Source organism: Enoplosus armatus, chromosome 12, assembly GCF_043641665.1.
Source record: "Enoplosus armatus isolate fEnoArm2 chromosome 12, fEnoArm2.hap1, whole genome shotgun sequence".
Lineage (NCBI taxonomy): Eukaryota > Metazoa > Chordata > Actinopteri > Centrarchiformes > Enoplosidae > Enoplosus > Enoplosus armatus.
Window position 1 is genome coordinate 19,827,342 of NC_092191.1, and position 24,017 is coordinate 19,851,358.

Sequence of the window (24,017 nt, forward strand, 5' to 3'; positions counted from 1 at the left end):
ACTCTGATTGCCCACTAAAATATTAGTAGTATTAGTAGTAGTAGTAGTAGTAGTAGTAAGTATTTATTGCAATGGTTCTGCTAATTTTCTACTCCATTATAACTAACTTTCAAATGCTCTCTGTTCAGGAGCTCGGAGACCAGAAAGCAGTGGCACGGAGTTTGCTCAGTCTGGCCATTCTGGCTTGTGAAGAGCAGAACTATGCCCAGGCTCTGATCCTGCTGGTCAAAGCCCAAGACCTGGGTGGGGATGAGGACTTCTGGTACCAGCTCACCCTCACCAAGGTCAGAGCTGTAGTAGGCCAGAGGGACCAAGATGCACACACCAAGGTATAGAATCACTGCCTTCTAACAACCATCTCCAGTACCATTACCTTATTTTTGTCATTAATACTTTTCCCATCATGCCTTTTTTTCTTTCACAGACTGATCAGATTATTAAACAAGGCCGTTCAGCTCTGAAGCTGGTTCTGGAGCAGCGGGTAAACCGGGTCCCAGAACTCACATTCTTGATCACTTCATTAGAGATGAGGTAACCCCAAAACTATCTCTGTGGTCAACTATTAAATGTGTAATTTTTCCTGGTAAGACAAGTTTTTCTGTGGCCCTGATGATCATCTGCAACAAGCTTGTTTTTATCATTTTACTCAAACAAAAGCACACTGGCAAAAACATTAGCTTTGACAAGTAAAACCTACTTTCAGCATGTAACTGTTATGCATCTGAAACATCCATTAAATGTCATATTGTTAATGTTTAACCAGACACATTCTTCAACTCTGTGACTTCAACAGGCATTCATGTAATCCTGATCTAATGGAATATGTTGTGTTGTGTTCCAGAGGAGCCATTGAATGTATACGTGCCCTCGGTGGTGGTGAACCTGGAGAGACACTCAGCACTGAGGTTGTCCAGAGGCTCGCGGCCGCCTGCGATGCACTCAGAGAGTGTGCCACTGGTTTCGCTAAACTCAGCTATAGAGAGCAAGCAGCAGAGGCACATGTAGAGTACGCACATGGTCTGAGGTCAGTCAGTCAGGAGTTACTCCAGACCTGAATGTTAGTGTAACGGCACAGAAATATACCATGTGCAAATATATTTTTAGTCTACTTATGTGCATGTAGATGGGTTTTTTATTAAATCTTGAAAGTCAGCACATAAAAGTTCAACTTAAAAATTATTTCATACTACTATTACACCTACACCAGACTCACACACAATGGGCCTCATGCAAATGTTCTTATTCTTGTTCCAAGTTGGATTCAAACTTGTCATAAATCCCTCGTTTTGGCCTGATGAATGCCACCTGTTCATGAGATTTGACCTGCATAATTGACACCCCAACAAATTGACATACAAGGCCAACAAAAAGATAAGACGTTTAGCAGAGTCAGTGGTTGAATTAGGGGACCCGAAACATTTCGAAAGACATTTAGAATGCAGCTGTCAACAGTAGAGAAAACTCTAAGTACAAGAAAATGATCTAATTAAAATGACAAAATCTGCTTGCACAAGTAGATCTTGCATGGGGCCTCTCACATTTGTTGTCTCACTCACACAACCATACTTTGTTTTCTCTGTCCTTGTCCACACTTAATAATATTGCCCTACAGAATCCTGGCCAACCGTACTACTCATACAGAGGAAAAACAGCGATTCCTGCTCGACGGCGTCTCCCAAATGCAGCTAGCTGTTACAGAGCAGGAACATGTGGTGCTGAATGCTCAGACGCTGCTCCCCTCACTGGGGGAGGTAAATAAAGTGCACGCATGTTCCTTGAAAATCCATCTTTCATTGTGCTAATGCCCTTTCAAAAACCTTGGGAGGGATTTTATCCCTCAAGTTCTGAGAAAGATTCTGTCTCATTATCCACACTTTTAACCAGTCCCAGCCACTCTTACTCAACTTTCTTTTGAAGATGCTGATCAGCAGAGATGTGGCTGAAAATAGCGGCAGCAGAAAGTACTTACTGGACAGCGGACATTGTAAAATATGCTTTGAACAACTGTGGAAGTACATTTTCTTGGCTGTTACACTCTCGCCCAGAAGCAGATTTCTGGCTAAAATTGCTGGCCCATTAAGGGCATGTGCAGATGGCAAAATGTTTGATCCTATTTAGAGAAGTATCTGAGCATGTTGTTCAGTGTTGAGAGAAGAAAGGATGTTCCTGTGCAAAGCCCTGTTCATGGCTAAATGACAGAGAGAGAGAAAGTCTTTGTTTGTTCTATCTGCATATTCATTTCCTGAAGAGTCTAATTGACCCAATCACAATTAAGCTGCTGCATGAGGTTATCAAGGCCCTGTTGTCCTACTGTCATATTCTGGGGTTCTTGGCTGTATGATATCCTAGCTAAATATTTGTTTGTGTGTGTGTATGTGTATATCTCAGACCATAGTATAACAATGTTCTGACGCAAACAGATGAAGCCTCCATTACTTTTACTTGTCAGCAGCAGATGGAGCAGATGGGTATTAGAATCATATATTATTCAGACACTATACATACAGATGTGGTTACCTGAGGGCTTCAGTGCCAGAGATGGACTGGAATAACACTGGCTGCAGCCTTGATTTACATGTTGATGGAATCATGAAAGAAAGATTGATTGAACAACTCTCACACCTGGTGCAAAGTCTTATTCCACTGAGTTTTTGATTCAATCTTCGCAGCCATTGGAGGCTCTCAGCAGATGGTGCTGCTGCCCTAGTAAGTTTTGACATCCAACCTGCATTGGAAACAAGAGACAAAAGCTCTAGTCGCTGAAATCGTGATTCGTTTATGAACTGGGGTATCTTTTGTTCCATATACAATTCTATCTTGTTTGAAATAGTGGTTTTCAGTCTCATTCAGACCATTGTTCAAGTGCTTCACAATATCTGATCACGCGCCTCACATCAGTTGCTATTTGTCTGTGAACTCATCACCACATCCTAACCGGCCGCTCTTTATTATTTAATTAATCCTCATACATGCTGATGTTTATATTTCAGGTGTGTGTTACAGTTTCTTATATGATCTACTGCATGTGTGTGCTTACAATTTTGATTGCATTTTCTCTTTTCGTCCTTGCCAGCGTCATGGACTGTCACTGGCAGCCATGCGGAGGCTGCTGCGCCTGCGACTGGCCCTGGCAGGATTTTGTCTGGCCGTGCTGGAGGAGCACTGTGCTGAGGAGAAACGTCAAGCTCTGGCCCGGGAGAGGAAGACCACCGCTGAGATAGCACTGGAGGAGTTTACACACTGCACACCTGAGCCCAACTCTATAGAACAGGTTAGACAGCGCACAAGTACCTCAAATCTGGCTAAAAATTTTGATGTAATCAAACTTATCTGCCACAGTAATGATGTAGTAGTCTTGCCCTAAAACACCAATGAATGTAATAAATTAACAGATGACCAATGACTGAAAGATCCATGTTGATACAGTCTGGCCTACTATTTAGGTCAGAGGAGTGTAGGTTAGTTGCGTATCATTGCCACTTGGGGACGCTAACATGCAAAGTAACGCCAGGCAATTCTGTACTTTATTGTACTCTTAAGAGCACATCTCTTGTGGCTAGCCAATGTCTTCAAATTGAAAATGCTGTATTGGCTTTGAAAGAAGATGCCAGGACGGGTAGTTGCCTGTCAACACATGCAGCAATTGCATCACCCAGAACTCTAAATTGGAAATTGCTCATTTAATATTAATACTTTAGATTAGGAGTCTTGCAGGGCTATGAGCAAGACAAGTCTAGCCATCCAGAAGCCCTTATTTTGGTCTTTATGGATGGTAAAATCATAGAGACCTGACGCCATTCTGTTATTTTCCAAGTATATTCCCATTTCCTGTCTCTTTCTTTCTCTCTCTCTTCCTCTTTCTGTCTCTCTCTGTCTTCATAGCATGGCCATCAGTATTTCTTGTGGTAAATTTAAAACTAGAGCACTTGCCTCATGTTTTCCCCGCTCCTCCTTCCCTTCTTACAATGCTGCTTCTGAACAGCTTTTGTAACAGCTCTTCCTGGTGAAAAAGATTTGTGTATCCAAATACGTGTTTTTCTAATGATAGTACAAGTAAGGACATTGCTTGAGTCTATCCCCTTACTTGACCTTAACTTCCTTGTGTCTTGTCCAGGAGTGGGCGAGTGTGGGCAGTACTTTGGGGCAAGTGGCTCTGGGCCAGCTGGCTGCAGTCAGTTCTAACTCCCTGGACAATGTGGAGACCAGAGCCTGCTGCCTGATTCTGATGGGAAAGCACCTCAGGTTGCTGGCTGTGCAGGAGGACCCCATTCACCTGTGTGCTCTCTGGGACAGACAAAAACAGGTAGACAGCACAGATGTTCATATATAAATGTAATGATATGAACTCATATGTTCATGTATACGTGTCTGTTACATAGAGGGTTCTCACGGAATTTACTTGGATACTTTATTTAGAGAATCACAGGGGAATATCAGGAAATGTAATGGATATATTGAATATAATGGAAACCAGACTATTGGAAACACAGAACAATATATTCATTTCACCATCTTCATACCTTTGAAATACAAAATCCCTTTGCTCAGAAGTCCAGGGCCAAATAACTTTGTGGTCCTAATCTTTGCTTTATTAAAACTTGGAATGGATTCCTAAAAAAAGATTATAGAACAACTCATGACAAAATTGTCTTTGAAAACACTTTCAGTAACACCAACACGAACTGCTGTCCAAAAATATGGAAACATCTACCATTTAATGGAAAACGTTAAAGAACAAATCCTAAAAATTTGGAAGAATCTAAACAAAGAAGTGAATTTCATAACAACATGGGACTGCAGGAAGACTTGCATATATATATTTCATATAAACTAAAGATCCTACAGCTAAAGTACTTAGGTGCTGATAATATGGGCAAAACCAGTGCTGTGTTTGACAACATCATGTAATGAATTCATACACCAAACTGATATTAGGAAACTTCCAGTTGCATAAAACTTCATACCTGGGACGCAGCTGGAGACAACTCATGAAAAAGACATCCATCAAAGAATAAAATACAAAAAAACAAAAACAACAAGAAATAATAAGTAAATACTGGGACGTTCTACCCAGGACGTTCTACTCTACGTGATGCAGACGCACACAGTACACGCCAATGGACAAATAACCTGGAAAAAGTTGCTACACGGGGTGAAAAGCTTACAGGGATTAGAGAGATGGATGTCCACTTACGTAATTTAAGACAGAAAAGCTTAGGTCTTCATGGTTTGTGATCATGAGGGGATTTTATACTAACTTTGTTCAGAAGGGGCCCTGGTCTGACCCGAAAGCTGTTTCCGTGGAGGAGGAGAATTCAGAGAAAGACAGAGAATCAACCAGAAGAGAGCCAAGGGTGACCTCTGCCAAAAGTGCTGAGCTGCAGGTACATACCTCCTGACAAGTGACCCCATCACTTCTCACTCATCTCTAATCTAAGGTCTTTATACTGGAGGTTCAAATCCCCTGGAGGTAAATCTCTGGGCGCTCTGCATAGTTCTCATATTGAAAGTCAGAGCAGAGAGATCTACTGTCCACATCAAACTTGCAGAATAAAATGGGGGCAATGTATTATTTATGTGGCAACATTTTGGAATATTAAGTAAGATTCAATTGGTAATGCTGTATGGTTGAGTTTTGACTGGGGTGCCTGCTTTTAGATTAACTATATAAAAGAAATGTATTATCATCAATCTAGATGCCATTTTAATCACAATAGAAGGAGATAAATGCCTTCACAAACAGCTTCATTAGTTCATTTATTGTGTATTTGTCATTGCGGGGCTTTAAAGTATTGTTGCCAGACAAAATTACCTGCTTCACATAGCAGCGTTACATAACTTCCTAGCCTTATGTAGAAACATAAACTATGAATGTGAGAAATATGCTATTTCAAAATAACTTATCTACAAATGAAAAAAACTAAGCATGTAGTAAGACATGGCTGGAATGAACTGCACATTGATACAAGAGAGGTCTTAATGCTGTGGGTAGAGGCTGGAAAAGTCAGGTATGGGCTCCTGTTTGGCTTTAAAACATGCCAATACAAGATTTAAATGTCTCTTCAGTTTCTCTGAAAGAAATAGAACCATGGGAATAGATTAGAAGTATGAATAACTGACACCCCAGTTGAAAGTGCTTTTAAGCTATGCTAGAAAAATGACCTTTGACTTTCATTGTATGCATAGAAAAAAGTTCAGTCCTCATGTTGATTTCATCAAGAGCATGATACTGAGGTCTGATGAAGTCACTGAAGCTATAGGAAAGCTGTAATTGTTGAGTGTACTCCCAATATGGTGCTGACATTGACTTTATATGTAATGAAAAAAAACAATAATGTAAAGATACATTGAAAGATTACAGAGAAAAAAACATATTTCTGGAGTTTGACCTAAAAGGATAGGTTCATTTTTCAAGTCTGTCTTAAAACAACTCTCACATGTCCACATGTACATTTCAAGAGTAATTGTTCCTCTTGTCCATATAAGATGTGAAGAGGTCCCTTCCTGACGTAGTCACAGTGGAAGAGATGGGGAACTAAACTTCACTCACTCTAAGACAAATTAAGTGGATTTCCTCCACAGTTACAGTCTTTTTTGTGCCCAGCTCACCAAAGAAACAGTGTCCAGGCAAACAAAAGTTGAGAATGTTGTACATTCATATTAGCATCAGCTGAACTTGAAAGAGGACTGTGGATTTTGGTCCCCAATCACTTACATTGGAGACAAATTAGGAAAGCATCTCTTAACATCTCTCAGTATGGTGAGGATGAATGTACAAGGATGAAAGTGTACAAGGATGTTAATCTGCCCTGCATTATGTGTGTGTGTGTGTGTGTGTGTGTGTGATGTGTATTTAGCAGCGGAGGAGGGGGAGAGCCCAGCAGCTGTTGGCAGAGGCCAGTAAGGCACTGTCTGAGGCCGTCAGCCTGTGTCTCCAACACAAGCTGCCCTCCTCCATCCTGGCTGATGCCTCTCTCAACATGTTGGAGTGTCACGGCCAGGCCGACCCTGCAGTGGCAGGTCAATACCTTGCCCTGTTTCAGGTACTGTGCATTCACATTGTTGGAAGTTCCACATATAATACATTATATGAAACAGGGTCCATATGCTGCCACTGACCACATCATGCAGGTGGCTCTCTGCAAAACACAGCCTTTTGCATCTGTACCCACTCATCATCTTTGCTAACTTAATGGTATTCTTCAGGATATCATCACCTACTATAATCCCTGCTCTCACCAACAGCTCCTTCATCCATCTTCTGTTGTGTTCCCAGAGCTGCTGCACTGTTGCTACGATGGCTGACGTCCTAAGTTGTGCCTGTGCAGGCGCCAGTGTGTCCCAGCTCTCTGCTCTGCTCAGCCTTCACAGGAAACTGCTTCTCTCTCAGGAGGAGAGGCCCAGCAGCATGCTGAAGGGAGTGGAGGAATCCCTCAATAGCCTCTCCAAGGTACCGGGTCACCGACCCTCCCCACACTCATGATTTATGAATGCTGTCATACCCAGCTTGGTAAATTCCCTTGATGGGGGACACAATATTGGTGCTGTTATGGCCTTTGCTCTGAATGTGCAGCAGGATTCCAAAATCACACGGAGCTGAGGGGCTGCAAACACACTTGTTTTTAGTTTTTAATGTCACACCAACATGTACAGTAGCTGGTATATGGGACAACTTGGTGGCATCTGCTGCCTTGTGAACACAGTACATCAAGAAATTCCATGAAAGCTGCCCTTAAAAGGCAGATGAGATATCTGGAATGTCACCACAGAAACATGTTAATGTGTTGATATTGCCAATAAAAATAAAACTGAACAGCTGCCTAATAATTGACCTTGGTAGTGTAACTTGTTAACAGCTATATTACATGATGGTGATTATAGGCAAGTTACATGACTTCTGTTTAGATATGTTATTAACAGAAACAATTATGTCTTCAGAAGCCATTAAAATTGAGAAAAATGCTCTATATCGACATGACAAGTTAAAAAACGACTTTATCTGAAGACATGGACGTGACTAAAATGTCATCATTTTATTTGTGACGTTTTCTGACGTCTTCTAGTTTTGTAATTCTAAAACAAGGTGTTGGACCTCTTCTAATCAGTTTTAATAATTAAGGTAATGAATGGATCATTTACTATTGTTATTGTTTTAATGCAATTGCGGATCCTTTTTCAAAATAAAGGGCGTAGGTTCGATTTTAACTTTGGTACGGACATTTGTTTTTGGACGGCTAATCTGCACAGCTGTGTGTGTGTGTGTGTGTGTGTGTCTGTGTCTGTGTGTGTGCACTTGCTCTATAACTCCTTTTCTGTTTCAAAAGGCCAGATGTGTGCGCACATATACGCACACAAATGCTACAATATTTGCTAAATGCTGTGTTTAAAGTATAACACTAACCACCATTTTATTCAGATAAAGAAACAATTCCAAAGGCACTTTTTCATTGTATATGGTTACATTTGTGATGGTGAAATGACTCTCTGGTTTGCAGGCCTTCAGCCGCCTGACCATCTATCCCAGCCACCTAAATATCCTTGCAGAGCTCCCGCCCGACTTGAAGATCCTGCTGCTTCAGCACTCTGAAGATGGGTAATTTCTATTTTGTCCTTTTCTGTTTTTTCTCCCCATTTCCCTTTCTTTGCCATGTTGTAAAAAAGCCTCATCTGCCTCTGACAGTATAATGGTACACAAGTTACATTAGGTTTAAGCTACAGTCACATCTGGAGCAGAGGGGGCCTGCTGTGTGGTACACCTGCCACTAGAGGGCTGATGGTTGAAGTGACAGTATCTGTACTTGTTGATAGAGATGGAATGCATCTCTGTTACTAGAAATGTAAGATATTTTATATAAACACATGATGCAGTGCATACAATATCAGGTAAAGTGTTTGTTTGTTGTTTTGTTTTCAGGTCAGAACTTTATGGGGCTTTCTATGAGATGACCAAAGCTCCAAATCAAAAGGGGAAGACTACACAAGTTACAGGTTAGGAGCTTGTACATTTTTTTATCTAATCACAATACAATACAAAGAGCTATTTATACTGCATCTAATTTGTTTCACAGGCCTGGGGAGCACAGTCTTCATCACACATATGGTGCTGCATGTAGCATTGTTGTAAGCATTTAAATGTTGCCAAAATAATTTAGTATTCCACATGTAACATTTATCTCCAAGGCAGATGAAAAGTTCAGTTTTAATGAGGACAACGAGATGAGGAAAAGATGACAAAGACTAGAACAAATCAGCTGAATTTGCCTTTGACCTCTTTGCTACTGGCCTAGCATGGAACACCAGCTTTCATCACAGGGGTATTAGCATACTGTATTACATTCTCACATGACCTTTCCTGGGACTAGTCTGGTGTAAGAAGTTGCAGGTATTGTGGGGGGGGGGGGGGGTAGGATGGCATCTCGACTCATTGCCTGAGAATGAGGACAGATTCATGATACTGAAAAGACAGTGAGGGAAAAAAACATGAAAAACAACCAAAGATGAGACAGAAGAAGAGAGAGGGAGATCGTACAAAAGGAGCAGGTGGTGGAGGTGCTCATGGGGACCAATTACAAGGCCTGTATGTGTCTGCAAGTATGCACGTCTGATTGCATGTCAATTCTGTTGTTGCAGGTACCCTGACGTGCTCTAGGGTGGCCAAGGTTTCGGTCTGCCCGCGGGCTCTGTTGGCACTGAGGGAGCAGACTCGGGCCTTTGGCCAGGAAACTAGACATGTCGTCCTCAAGGAAGCCTGTTGGCACGCTGAGGGCAGACCGGAGACCTCTGAGGGGCATCAGGCTTTTCGCCATGTATGTCTTGTTGAGACCTCTGCTCTTCTTTTACTCTATTAACATTATCCACTGCAAGCCTCATAAATAAACGCTGCAATTATTATCATCTCATGCCTCTTCACGTTTACTCTGCTGACTTTTACATCCCGGCATTGTGTTGCTGCAATAGATGTTGATATGAAAGTAATCAGTGGCCTGAAACAATGAATACTGCATTACATCTGCTGAAATGTCCCTTTTTTTCTTGTTCTCCTATACAGAAAACTGCCACAGAAGAAATGTTAGCACCTCGCTTCAGAGAAATTGTACAAGCTATGGAAGACTATTTGAATCCACTCCTCACACAGTTTGACTTCTCTTGCTTAAGGTGAAGTACTGTATATGTCATCAGATTCCCCAATTTTGTCCACTACAAAGGCTTGACAAATTTCATTTAGCTTTTCTTAGCTTAAGGAAGGAAACTCTGCTACTTTGAAGTGAAGGTTTTACCGCTGTGGCAGGTACAAATGTCCACTGTGAGAAGAGTCTTTTCAAGTGTGTGTTCAATTGGTCAGGTTTGTTCCTAATCTTACTCAAAGCAAGTGCTGTATTTCTTACAATTTGTCACATCGCACACTGTCTGGTTCTATCTTATGTCCCTGTCAGACATGAGGAAGTGTAGACTTCCTGATCCTGACCTGTCCTTACCTCCCTCAGGCCACAGGCTGCATCGCTACAAGGCCCTGAGATGACCAAAACCAAAGAGAAAGAAGAGAAAGGGAGCTCAGGTAAAAGGTAGAGCATGTTGGGTGGCTGTGACAACCTGAGGGCCTCATGGTTCTCTTTGCAGTGTATCATATAAACCACTGTTCCAATATCTGCTGTGCATCCTTTCTATTCAAGCAGGCTGCAGGTCATCCCCTTCAGTGTTGTTGCTATGTGATTTAATGTTGATTTACACACACAACATTTACATTTTTGTGTGTGTGTGTGTGTGTGTGTGTGTGTGTGTGTGTGTGTTTACAGTGAAATTACTAGCAGAACCAGGGGAGAATGTGGTGTTGCTGGCAGACAGGAAGTTGCTAGAGTTGCCACTGGAAGCCTTGTCCATCCTGCAGTTGGACGGCCTGAGCTCTGTGTCACGAGACTTCTCCCTCCAGCTTCTCCACAGTCGCATGAACAGAGAAGAACCAGAGAAAGGTACCAGCATGCAGATACTTTTTTAAAAGTGTTTGCAAGCGCTTGCTTAGGGATTCCCTACCCATTCCCATGAACATGCAACTTTAAGAACAACATATAGCGGTTAGTCTAGTAGATTCTCTGCCTGATCTTATTCATGTCATTTTATGGTTCTACTTTTGGGTTTTTTGCAATCCAGTGAACACTTTAAGTTGATACGAAGTGACGTATTTGTGCTTAGGAAAACTGAATGTCAGCTAGCTACAGAAAATGCATAAAATCAGACTTTTGATTTGAACATTTTTACATTGGCCTGAAGCATATTTTTACAGCTGAAAATTAGGCATTTGTTTGCCCTAAGTGCTCAAGGAAACATAGGAAACATAATTTCGACTGTCTGTTAAACATGAGTTTGGCTAAACAATTCATAGCGAGAACACAGAGGTGCACCAACACGTGCCTCTCTGCACACATACATTTTGTGAAATCTAGTTACTAGTGTAAACAAATGACCAATGCAGGACTTTACATAACACAGGTATTATTGGAAACCTGTTAGAATATGGAAGTGCAAATGACTTGAGTGGCTGGCGGCCACATAATTTCAAATACGTCTAATACCATCAGGAGAATTCCTGCTCAACATTCATTCAGCCTTTTATTACTGCCCTAATAAAACAGGCACCATCTTTAAAGTATTTAATTACTAATACTTTTTTAATTGCCCACAGACTGGTTAATCAAGACCCGTAATCACTCATTTCCCCTAATTTCCTTTGTTAATTTCTAAGAAACAGCTTGTTATCTTTGTTGGAGACTAAAATTTATACTTCTGCATAATTCAGTGAAATGAACTTGTATGTCCTCAAAGACATGCTCCTAATGATGACATGCATGTCAAATATTTTGATAAAAAGGTAGTACAGATAATGAAGGACTTGTGCTTTTCTTGAGTTTTATCACTAACTTGCTCATTTGTATTCTGTTGGTATCATTATGTAATATTACTGGAAGGAGCAATACGTAGGTTTCTGCTTTATATTGCACAGGAGATGACATAGACATAGATGACGTAGGTGACAGGTAAAGTAAAGCACAGTACAATAAAGAGACAACAAGATATGACTCATTATCAAAGAAGACCTATGAATGGGCCAGAACTAAACTCTTAAATTAGTTTTTAATGGTGCTCACCCCAAAGTCGTACATACTGTATGAAACAGCAGGTTTATTGATGGGAGAAGTAAGATTATGCAGTATAACTGTCTGATCTATAAAACCGTTGATAATGTGGAATACAGTATGTGCATAGTATAAGTGGATGTTTGCCTCACATGATTCCTCATCATCAGTTTAGTAAATAATGGCCTACACTTGCAAAAGCATATTGACACCTGGATGAAGACTGCAAGCAGCCATCCATAGAAATGGAATTTGTTCAGGAGAGAAAGGTCATTTCACATCCTGCCGGCATGCAGAAGTTCATGCGGACATCCGTGAACACCGCGGCCTGCTCTGCTAAAGTGGATGTCCATTAACTGTGGCCATTTTGCTGTGCTAGAGCAATTTAGAGCCAGAACTGTAGGTTTGTCCACGGGTAATATATGTAGGCGGTGGCAGAGGGTAAATCAAGCTTTAAGTTTAAATGACTGCACTTGTTAAATCGGCTGAAAAGCATCACACTGCTCGCGTTTTGAGATGCTGTAGATTCACGCTGTTGGCCTGGCTACAATTCTGGTGTCAGGAAAGAGTTTAAATTTGATAAAAAGCAAACTTAATCCTTTAAAAAAAAATCACTAGCTTTCCGTAACTTGGAAAATATGAAAAGACTAATGCAGAGGAGAGCAGTTTGGTCTAGTCCCAGTTCATGATTTGGTGCTAAGCTGAGTCATGAGGCACAAAGAAAAAACCTTAACCAAGACTGACACCACTTGCTTATAGGATCAAAAATCCCAGTGTAGTAAAGAATCTGTTCAGTCCTACTGTGCCTAACTGGGTTCATCATCAGCTATTGTTAGTTGAAATGTCTATGGTCTCACACAAACAGCCACATTGTTCGCTATGTGTTGTTAAGAGGAATAGATTTGCTTTACAGCCACACTCTGGTAAGAATACGTGTCTCTTGGTGTAATTTCAGCCTCAATGTGTCAATATCGTGATTGGAACAGGTGGGAAGCAAGTACAGTCACTAGAGAGGACTGTTCTAAGCACGTTTTTGTTTCAATTTTTTTTTTTAACTCAGCCTGTAATATAATCTATTTTTGGTGACACATAAATTAGCAACGACAGTGGCAAAGCTGCGCTTCACTACATGGGTCAAGCCAGTCACTTTTTTTTCTTGGTAAAAAGCAATACAAATCTAAAAGGATAATCTCGTTTTAATTAATATCATTCACCACATTGTGTCCTTCCCCAGTCTCTCAGGAGGTCTACCATGAGCATAAAATCCCAAGAAAAATATCAAGTTGTTTTTTGGCAATGATGTTTCAACCCTTGTGGGGGATTCTGCAAATTAATATTTTGGAAAGAAAAGAAAAGGGGGGCAGAAAGAGCACTGAATCTGATGCTGCAGACATCTTTACCTTTTTAAAGGTTGAGTCATTTGCATAACTTGAATGAATGTTCAAAGGTTACGGTTAAACTAGTGTATGTGTGTGTGTGTGTGTGTGTGTGTGTGTGTGTGTCACTTGACACTTGCATATGCCACAGACTGGAAACTACAACAACATGTGTTTCCTAATACATCTTTCAATGCCTGGATCAAATACATGGGTGACGACGAGAGCGGCAAAAAAGTGTTTCTTTTCTGGACCCTCATTACCATAATTTTGACATCCACAGTTTACCATTGTGTCAAGAAGATATAGTGCCTGAAAGCACTTTTGAAAGGGCTATTTGTTATTCTGTGCAATGCTTTGCATGAAGTATGTACAGGACAAATTAGCACAAACTATAAAAAGACTGCCTTCAGGTGGAGAATGTTAGCCTTTGTATGAACGCCTTCTCTTTCTGCCTCAAAGTTTACTGTGTCTGAGAGTTGTTGAGTGACAATAACAATCGTGATTCATTTGATACATTTGCTGACCTGATGGTCCTTCTAAGAAAAAGTACAGCGATGCAGTTTAACATTTTACCAGTGATTTGTAGAAATAAGAACAACTAGTAGTTGTAGTCACTGTATGAACAGTGGGAGTCACTACAAACCACTACAAACTCAAGTAGTGCTGAACACACTGATGCCATGTGATCAGGGATACTATCGGATCCTTAAGAAGTACAGGAAGGTGTGTGGGCAATAAGTTAGCATATCAGGACAAATCAGTGATGTCTTAAAGTAAAGGCATATATACATACATACATACATATTTATACACATACATACACACATATATACATACATATACACATACACATATATACATGCACATATATATATATATGTATATATATATACACTGTTGCCCATAAAGTTGGAATAATTTTGTTTTCAGACACATTCCTCTTTTTATTCCTATTTATATCAGTAATGACCTTTGACCAGGTGCAATGATTACATACTGAGTCCCAGTTACCCAGGTGAAGCGAATTCATGCTTAACAGTTGTTTGGCGCTATAAAAGGCAAGACATTCTCTGTGTTGTCCTTTTCCTGCTTAAAGTCTGTATGCAGTAAGTCCACGTTTTCAGAATTGGCTATATCATTTTCAACCAAATTTGACACAGAGGTTCCCTAGGCTATGCCTCGTCCGACGCAACTGGCAATACGCCAAAGAGCGCTTGTCTGACAGGACGGACACAAACAAGCCAACCTTGCTGATTTCCTCGGATTATCGCAGAGTGCGGTCTGTAAAATCCTCAGACATCATCGAGAGGAGGGTCATTTGAGGCCACGAAAATCTCCAGGACGACCACGACTAACTACCAGACGAGATGATCGGCAACTGCTTCGTCTGTGCTGTAGAAATCGGAAAATGCCAACGAGCCGCCTTCGTCGTTTGTGGAGAAGACACCATGGAATCAACGTTTCCCGCCAAACTGTAAATCGAAGATTGCTTCAGCATTGTTACCGAGCAAGACGAATGACCAAGTGTCCACGCCTAACTGTTCAACGCAGAGTTTGTTGGGCTAGGGAGCACACAAGATTACAGCTTGGGCACTGGCGACATGTTGTCTTTACGGTTGAGAGCCGCTAGGGTCTATGGGAACAACTTTAGGCTGCAAGACGACAACGCAAGAGCGCACAGGGCAGCTGCAGTGAGAGAACTTCTTGATGCAGAGGGGGTGCAGCATATGAACCCTATCGAGCATGCCTGGGATGCCTTAGGCCGAGCCCTTAATGAGAGGGACAATATTCCTCAGAGTCTACAGGAATTAGCCCGGGATCTGACCGAAGAGGGGGACGCCCTGCCCCTTGACGGCATCAACAAGCTTGAGGACAGTACGCTACGAGGTCTTAACGCATTGATCTGTGTCAGGGGTGGCCATACTCAATATTAGTGACTGAGTGACATTTGAAAGAGTAATATTGGACATTCTTATACATGAAATCCCCTCGAATATGTGTTTCCTGTTAAATTGATCAAGGTTGAAAAATTGAAAGAAAGCCCTTAATCCTATTGTTGAATACCCCCAATTTTTTGTGGTTAAAGTTTCACTGTGATATGTTTGGAAGAGATTGATCAATAAAGTTTTGAGAAGATATACACTTTATCTATCTAGAATAAATCACATTGTCACAATAATTTCATGAGAAGAGGTAAAAAATATTTGATTCCAACTTTATGGGCAACAGTGTATATATATATATATATATACACATACATACATACATATTTAGATATATAGATATTAAAACCATGTGATAGTGATATTGTATTACATTTCTTTGGCAGACACTTTTGTCCAAAGCAAGTTATAATGAATGCATTCAAACTCAATAGAAACAACAGCTGGATGGCATCACAAATGTGTGTGGAGTGGTCCAGCACACATGCTTACAGGTTTGTTTTTTCTTTTTTAAAAGCACATTCTGGTGTGGGGTATGGAGATGTAGCTGGTTTGTATCCTGTGGCAGAAGATTGGCATTGACCGGTTGTGGTGAGATTTGTTGGACTGATGGACCAACATATGGACTCCTCTTCTACAAAATCACAGTGATAAACTTGAAGATTACCACTCTGCAATTAGGTGTTGATTAAATTAAATTAAATTAATTTATTTATTGAAAAGAAACGGGGGTTTGAATCAAATGAATCTGCTTCCATTTGCAGAGGATAGTCAATGTTGCAGCCATGAGGAAACTTTCAGAACAGTTCTTCACTCACCAATAAATGTCATTGACCTTGCAGATACTGAGAATTTCATTTTTCCTCTTCTTTTCACAGTCCACATGCTGTGTAATCTACCCCGCAGACAAGTGCATGTATTAATTTCTGCTTCCTGTTTGTGGCAGTTGAAAGTGACAACAAAAAGGAGACCAAAGGTGGCAAGGGAACTAAGGGGAAGGGAGATCAAAGCCAAGCCATCAAAGTGGTGAGTTCAGTAAATTAATCTGGGCCTGCCAGATACAGACAGCAATATTACTTTTACCTGCTGTCAGCACTGGCAATAATTTAAGTTCCTCTCGCCTCCCTTTTAAGTGTGGTTTTTCAATCAATTACATAATGTGTTTTCATAAAGATCCTATTTCGAGCTTCTGAGCATTTATCTTCTGTCATGCACCACTTCTATTTTTTCCACCAACCCCTTCCCTTTTTGCTCCCGTTTCTTTTGCTCTGTCTTAAAATCCACTCTCACATTCTCTCTCGCAACCGCTATTTGCAGATGCATATGTGCAAGAGACATTATTTGCATGTGTGTGGATTTTTTACGTGTGTTAACTGTCCCATGTTTAAGCTGTAATAACTTTAATTTATTTACCCAGATGCCTGTGAATCGCTCGTTGCCTTCCAACACCTTCCCAGTGGATGCACGTAACTTCAGATGTACGCTTTATGTTAAATATTACACCAGTTTTCTGTGTGGCTGTTATATTTGTGCTCTTGGAATACAGTTGCACCCTTTCTCATAGATTATTATTCTAAACAAACCTCCACAGGTATTGTTGACCCTCACAATGAAGGCAACTTTGGTAAGTAATTGCAGAAAATACATACCTTACATTACATGTTTACAGATGAATAAACTAGTGTGTTGCAGTTATCTGTAAGAGTAAAAATATGCTGCACTGTATAAGAAATGCTCCAGCTGCTTTTATTTTTTGGCTCCGTATGGGTGGTGTGTATAGGAGTACTGGGAGTACTTTTAAGACTCAAGTGCTGCAGTGATTAATGTTCTCTGTACTGTACTGCAGCCGGGCATTGCTACAGCTGGCTCTGCTTGTCCTCCTCTCAGCTACTATTTTCTCCTCTCAGTACTATTTTACAAAATCTCCTTGTCGCCTTGCATGAGTCACGTTTCAGCTCCCAGTTAATGTCACAACTTTAGCCAGTGGAAGGTTTCAGAATATTTCTATGTTGTCGTCTGTGTGGCACAGAAGGAACCAGCCTGAGTACGAGGATGAGGGAGATTTTGGAAAGCCACAGCCAGCATTGTACCCATCTGTGGGAGAGCTTCATGGGCAGCAAACAGACGCCCAGGTTAGAACCTGTTAAGTGGAGCAAAGCAATGCAATGCAGCGTGTCTTGTCTTTACACTGAGCATACTGAGACCTAACTGTATCTGAGACAGTGCCACACACCTGATCATTTCTGCACCACTAATGCTTCTCCAATATGTATCAAGTCTGTCTGAGATGGAGCAGCTGCTGTGCAGATGCAGTGCCTTCATCTACCTGGGGATGGAGCGCTTCATGGCAGACATTCCACCTGCCAAACTAGCAGCCCTCAATCTGTCTGGTACTGTGCACCCATACTTTAATACTTTTAATAGGACCTGAGAGCATTTTCATTTGAATGAGTGTATGTCGTTTTTAAAGTGTTAATGTCAGAGTTAAAGATTTGCAGTATGCTGAACACATCCATATGAATACCACTGTATATATGACCGAGCAGAATCATATGTACACCAGCAACACAGACATGCACACTTAATGTCAACACCCCATGAAAATGTACATAACAAAAACTGCTTATCACTAACCTGCATTTACTCTTAATGACACCAGTCCAAAATGTCAACTGGGGTTGTTAGTAAAAAAAAAAAATCCATTTCCATTCCATTCAATTACAAAATGAAACTAAGATTACACTTGGTGTTGCTCAGGCTTACTTCTGTGACCCCATTGCCACGAACACTGCATGTGTCCCAAAAACATAAAAACAATCCATAAAAAATGTGACTACGTCATATAAAACACAAATTGATGAGAACGATAGAGAACCAGTCTGTCATCCAGTGTCCTAGTAATGTACCAGATTGTATAGAACCACACAGCATCTTGAGTTTTCTAAAGCGTTTTAAATAAATAAGGAAGAAAAATAGGTGGCAAAATACAGTAATGAATGAGTGATTGAAATTTGGAGCGGAGCTGTTGGCGGATTATGTAAGCAGTAAATGGAGCAGTAGGCTTAATCTCTTCAAACACATCAATCTTTCATTCCCTGAGTGGGTATATATAGAAATATCCCTGCTCTGCAGTGAGAAATCAATGAGGTTTTACTATTGGATCCCTGCAATAACATTTCCCCCGACTTTGCTGAGTGCCTGTAGAAATGATTTAACTGAGAAGATCTAATGAGGATTACTGAGGAGTACTTGTATTCATTTCAGTCATTCAGTCCTACTGATTATCGTATGCCATAAAGTCATACAGGCTAACACATCTGGTGACACAAGTATTTAAAGACGGATACTTGATGAATTTCAACCTAAAGTCGCCGTCGTCTCAGCTGATTAATAACTCGAGAAAAACAAAAAATGTACTTTGTCTTTGATAAAACCCGATGAACACAAAAGTCTGTCCCTGTGAGGAAGTTACGCCATTGGCCGTTTCAAAATGAATAGGTGCAAAGAGTCCTGAACCACGTCCCCCCCGTGTGAGCTATGAGTCTGAGGATGGGTGGACTTTATCCAGTGTGACTGACAAGAGTGTCAGGTTGGCACCACACATCGCCCCAGGCCAGACATATGTGCCACCCGCTAGCCTGCCGTTAGTGCTGCTAACTATAGTGTGACTGACACCATGGTCTGAATTCCAGCTGTTACTTCACAACACAGTGCACCATTCCTACTTAATTGGCCAACGGGATATGATTAGGTGATGGCAGATTTGTGTTTCTCAGAAAGAAAAAAAAAAAAAAAAAAAGGTGTCACGCAGTACAGGCAGTACCATCTGGGGATTGTGTCACTTTACCACTGCATCTTTATCTTGTTTAAGTGATGATATTACATCTTAACACAACTCTTTGAGGGACAAAGCTCGATGACTGGAGACTCACAGAGTAGACTGCCGTTCTGGCCCCAGGCAGCTGCATAGCAAAGGGGAGGGGAGAGGGGGGGGGGGGGGGCAGCCAGAATAGCTGCAGGGCACTAGCTATCCTGGCAGCGATAGAGAAGACGGTAGACGACCTCACTGACACACACCTGGTGCCAGTGACACAAGCAGCAGGTCAAGTCCAAGTGCTTGTACAGTAAAAGCCTGTTTTGTGTTCTAATAAATAGATGGGCTGGTGTTTCTGTGCTGGGGAGTCCTGCTAAAAGCCTCTTTGGCCCATCTGATCTGATGAAAGCCTGTGGCTAAAATCTCTTAGTTCATAAATAGAGATACACACTGTACATATTTTCCTACACAGAAAGTAGGGCGCCTTTGTCTTCCTCCTGAAAGCGAATCCAGGAAATTATTAAACATGAATACAACCAGGAGTGGCAGAAAAGGCCAAAGGCTCCCACTGTTATTCATGATAGGTTCAACATTTAGGGTTAGGAGAGAACAAAAGACAGGAGAAATTATATATTTAAACATTGCAGCATCTGTATTTGAGCCTTGCGTGTTTGCTTGATGTTCCATGAGAGTTTGTCTGCGTCAAATCATTTTTAAAAAATCACAGGAAAATGGCTAGTGTGTACTGCATATTGTGTTAAACAGTTACAGCTGACAGATGTAACTGTACGGTAAATACTTGTAAAAGCAGCACCTTGTTATTTTAACAAACGTGAAAAAAAATAAGAATTTTGTTAGCATATACCAGCTACAGCTCTTATGAATATGAGCCTCCTGGGAAATGATCTTGAAAGAATACAACAGAAATACGTTGTGGAACTAAGGTAAGCCTGGAAGGGGTGCAGGCCTATGGCTCTATGCTGCTGCAAACGCAAAAATAGAATCATCATCATCATCATCATCATTATTTGGTTCTCTTTTCAGACTTTACTCTGCCCATACACACACACACACACACACACACGCTGTTCAACTGTAGGGCAGGACAAGGCTGTGGTTTACATGTATGCGTCATTTGGAAATGTGTATGAAAAAGCCAAAGAGGCAGCCAGACATGACAGAGTGACTGAGGCAACTCATGCTCTGTGTGTGTTGTGTATTTTGTTTGTGAGGTGTTTTATTCATATATATATATTTTTTTTTCTTATACAGCTGTTAGTGAATTTGTCTTGAAGTTGTCTCCTTGTAGAAGAGCTTTATTTATTCTGCTGCCTGATAATGATAATGATGTTTGCTCTCCTCAGAGTGTCGCATGGCTCTGCTCTTTGACCTGGTTCAGAACAAAGCCAGTGTCCTCCGCCGATCAAACCTTGACATGCACAAGAGGTAAGGAAATCGCTTTATTGAATGAAGCTCTAACTCAGTTTTCTTTTTTTAAAAACACATTTGCACTTTCCTTTGTTCCCTCTGGATTCACTTACAGTAGGTTTTTGGTTGGTAACAGTTCCTGCCCTTTCTGACTCTCATAACCTCACTGTTTCTCTCCCCTCCAGTGCAGGACAGTTAGCCCTGGAGAAACCCCTGGAGGCCGCACTGCTGTTGAGTTTGGGTGGTGTCGGCTGTATTGTCCTCAACCAGTGGCACAGCAGCCTTCAACAGAACACACAAAACATGGCCAATGTTTTAGACAGTAGGTTTTGGACACAGAAACAATCAATTTTTCATGACTTGCTGTCAGCTGAATACATTGTAATTTAGCCTTTTTAAACATTGACTTCTTCCCTCCACGTGTTGCAGATCTGCTGAGGGTCAGACAGACCTCTGGCCAGACCATCCATGCCCTGAGGAGAGGGGATAGTTCAGAGATACCACATCACAAGGTTGCAGCTTCATGCGGTACAGTATATTCCTCACATTTCCATCTCATTTACTGTACATACATTCAAGTCCAGGTGGAGTTTTTTTTTCATGGGCGCATCACAAGACACCCACACATCTCTCTTCCTCTCGAGGCTCGGGTTTCTTTACAAAGAGTGAAAAAAAAAATAAACATCAAGCAAAAATCATTCAAATGGTGAATCTCTCCAGAGAGAGCTGGATTTCAAAATAACCCTCAGGTACAATTATGGCTTTCTCTGGCTTTCCTCTGCAGATCAAGTGCTCCTCGCTGACTCAAGGACAGACGACGTTCGCCACAAAGCAACTCTCACACCATCAGCCTTCAACTGCATCCTTTACGGCCTTCCTAACTTAATTGTCACATAATATACTGTACATCCTCGAAAGTTCTCACTTTCACAGTTCAAGATGATTACAGCAGCCGGCTTTGCAAATGTTACTGTATGCAAAAAGCAACGGCAGTATGAGTTAAACATTTCATTAAAGATGAAAGAGATTTTATACTTGATGTTTTTAATATTGTTTTTACCGTACACTGCATACGTTAAAGATACAATATGCCTCATGCCTGATTCCACAAAATAAGGTTAAAGCTCAAGAGCTTACAGAAATTCATCCTGTACATGTATTATTAAAATAGAGATGTTGCTGCTGGCGTTGTGCTGACAAGTTGTACCTTTGGGACCTCTGCCTTGCCGATAACACTCAATGTATTGAGTGTTCAGAGGAAACTGTCCACATCAGTCACAATGATCAATGTTTCATCGGTGTGGGTTGCTATCAGACTTTGAACATGAGAAATGATTTCCGGCCAAATAAACACTCTCACAGGGCTGGTAGCCCCGCTGTAACAGAACAGGGATGGGTGAGATCCTACAATGCAGGGGGCGGAGCCAGAAAACAATGGCTCACAGTCAGGTTTGCTTTGAGTCTAGCGATGCAGCTTCACCTCGCAGCTCATATTGCTTTGTTATCTTATGTCTTTTAATGTCTGTTTACACAAGCCTCGTTAACTGTAGCTTCCATAACAATTAGTGCAGATTGAGTCAGTATTTACTACAGTTCTGTTGTCTACGACACGTCACATGAAACGAACTCTGAATTGAAATGAATTGAGTGAGTTGACTTCATTTGAGGGAGGCTGGATTCTTTAAAATGAGGTGACTGTGTTTGCTGATTGTTATTTAGAGAATGCCTTTTTCTGACTTCGCAGTGCACTAAATGTTGATGTAGTAAATTCCGAAATGATAAATAAAATAAAAAACTGTAAGAACTGACCTGAGGTTGTAAATGCTGCCCTATTTATTGTAAGTCAAGCCAAAAATTCGAAGAGAAGGTGTGCTATGTAGATGTGCTATACATCCATATTTGAGGCTGATAAAAGACTTTGAGAGGCACATAACTGGAAGCAGAGGGTGGGGGGTGGGGATTAAATGAATAGATCAACACTTATTCACTTTCTTGCAAATAAGTTAGTTAGTTAGATGAGAAGATCACTACCACTGACAAGTTTGTACAGCCGCTTAGCTTAGCTTAGCATAAAGATGGAATAAAGGGAATGGGAACTGGCCTGAAAATCCACCTACCAGCCCCTCTGAAGCTCAATAATTAACACATTATATGTTGCGTGTTCAATCTGTACAAAAAAATATATAATCATATAAATAAGTTTGGAGTTGTTCTGAGGGTTACGTGCCGGTCATTTTTATGAGGTTGCCAGGCGACAGAGCGAAGAGTTCAGGAAGTTACTACGCCTTGTCAAGAAATAGTCTGGAACATAGCATAACTTGTTAATTAGTGAGCTTCACAGGTGCTGGTCGGCGGCTGTCTCTCAGACTCTCAACTGATTTCCTTGCGTCGAGTCCAAACGTTGGCCCACGTCCCCAATCAAAGCTGATGATGAGATTATAGAGCTCCTCCCATGCAGACGCGCAGTGATTGCGGTGCTGCAACGGCGCTCATAAATGCGGAGAGAACTGTACCCTTTAGAGCAAATTGCTGATCATCGAATAACATTTAAGAAATTATTGTTTCAGCTCGTGTCTGAATTGCTGATGTCTGGACAGCTTGTTCTTTAGCCGATGACATTCAGAGGAAGTTGCTGGATAACACTTTTCTTGCCCCCCCCACCCACCCCCCCATACTGAAAAATAACTGCCGCTAACGGTCTGTCTGTCTCAGCAGCTTGTTTGTCTTTTCACCCAGGGACAACTTGGCTCTTCACGCCCCCCCCCGGGCATCCAACAGATGTCTCTCTCAGTGACTGTCGTGCTCCCAAAGTTCAACCTACTTATGTTTAGATCTCAACTTGAAGACAGCGTCCATGTTTACTTGCTGTTTGCTTCCTTTTTCATAATCAAAGTTGATTTTTAGCCAAATCAATTGACCACTGCCAGCAATGAATTAATCATTACTACTACTACTACTACAACACTATTTCCAACACTATCTTACTGACTTTGTTTTGTCCTAAAGGATTGGAGTTCACATTATCATGGTGTCGGTTTTGACCAAAGAGAAGGAGAACCACAGCCAGAGGACGTTCTTCTGCAGCCTGTCATCTGACCTTTGTATGCACTGTGTGTATGTAAGTAGGTCAGCAGACTTATCTCACACACACACTCACACACACACACACACACACACACACACACACACACACTGGAGGCAGCAGAGACAGGAGGAAAGAAGGCAGAGGCCCCAGGAGATTATTCACAGAGAGAGGTCCCACTATACATCTTAAAACCTTATCAGCAAGCGTCATCACTGCTGGGATTCTGGATGGAGTCTTGCT

The 24,017-nt window shown here is 41.3% G+C and overlaps 1 protein-coding gene across 1 annotated transcript in view; it reads left to right on the plus strand.

Annotated features, from left to right (window-relative positions):
* The window catches only part of LOC139294620 (cilia- and flagella-associated protein 46), a 52,991-nt gene extending 31,402 nt beyond the window's left edge, over positions 1-21,589 (plus strand). Inside the window, exons 36-59 of the mRNA XM_070916543.1 lie at positions 129-329; positions 425-531; positions 842-1,024; positions 1,613-1,751; positions 3,074-3,271; positions 4,115-4,303; positions 5,268-5,384; positions 6,858-7,043; positions 7,277-7,450; positions 8,496-8,593; positions 8,915-8,988; positions 9,631-9,806; positions 10,049-10,155; positions 10,485-10,555; positions 10,806-10,967; positions 16,397-16,476; positions 16,868-16,928; positions 17,042-17,074; positions 17,480-17,582; positions 17,728-17,840; positions 20,629-20,710; positions 20,878-21,014; positions 21,122-21,220; positions 21,477-21,589. Of these exons, the coding sequence (XP_070772644.1) occupies positions 129-329; positions 425-531; positions 842-1,024; positions 1,613-1,751; positions 3,074-3,271; positions 4,115-4,303; positions 5,268-5,384; positions 6,858-7,043; positions 7,277-7,450; positions 8,496-8,593; positions 8,915-8,988; positions 9,631-9,806; positions 10,049-10,155; positions 10,485-10,555; positions 10,806-10,967; positions 16,397-16,476; positions 16,868-16,928; positions 17,042-17,074; positions 17,480-17,582; positions 17,728-17,840; positions 20,629-20,710; positions 20,878-21,014; positions 21,122-21,220; positions 21,477-21,589 (3,003 nt within the window). The remainder of the gene's footprint in view (positions 1-128; positions 330-424; positions 532-841; positions 1,025-1,612; positions 1,752-3,073; positions 3,272-4,114; positions 4,304-5,267; positions 5,385-6,857; positions 7,044-7,276; positions 7,451-8,495; positions 8,594-8,914; positions 8,989-9,630; positions 9,807-10,048; positions 10,156-10,484; positions 10,556-10,805; positions 10,968-16,396; positions 16,477-16,867; positions 16,929-17,041; positions 17,075-17,479; positions 17,583-17,727; positions 17,841-20,628; positions 20,711-20,877; positions 21,015-21,121; positions 21,221-21,476) is intronic.
* The last annotated feature ends 2,428 nt before the right edge of the window (positions 21,590-24,017 follow it).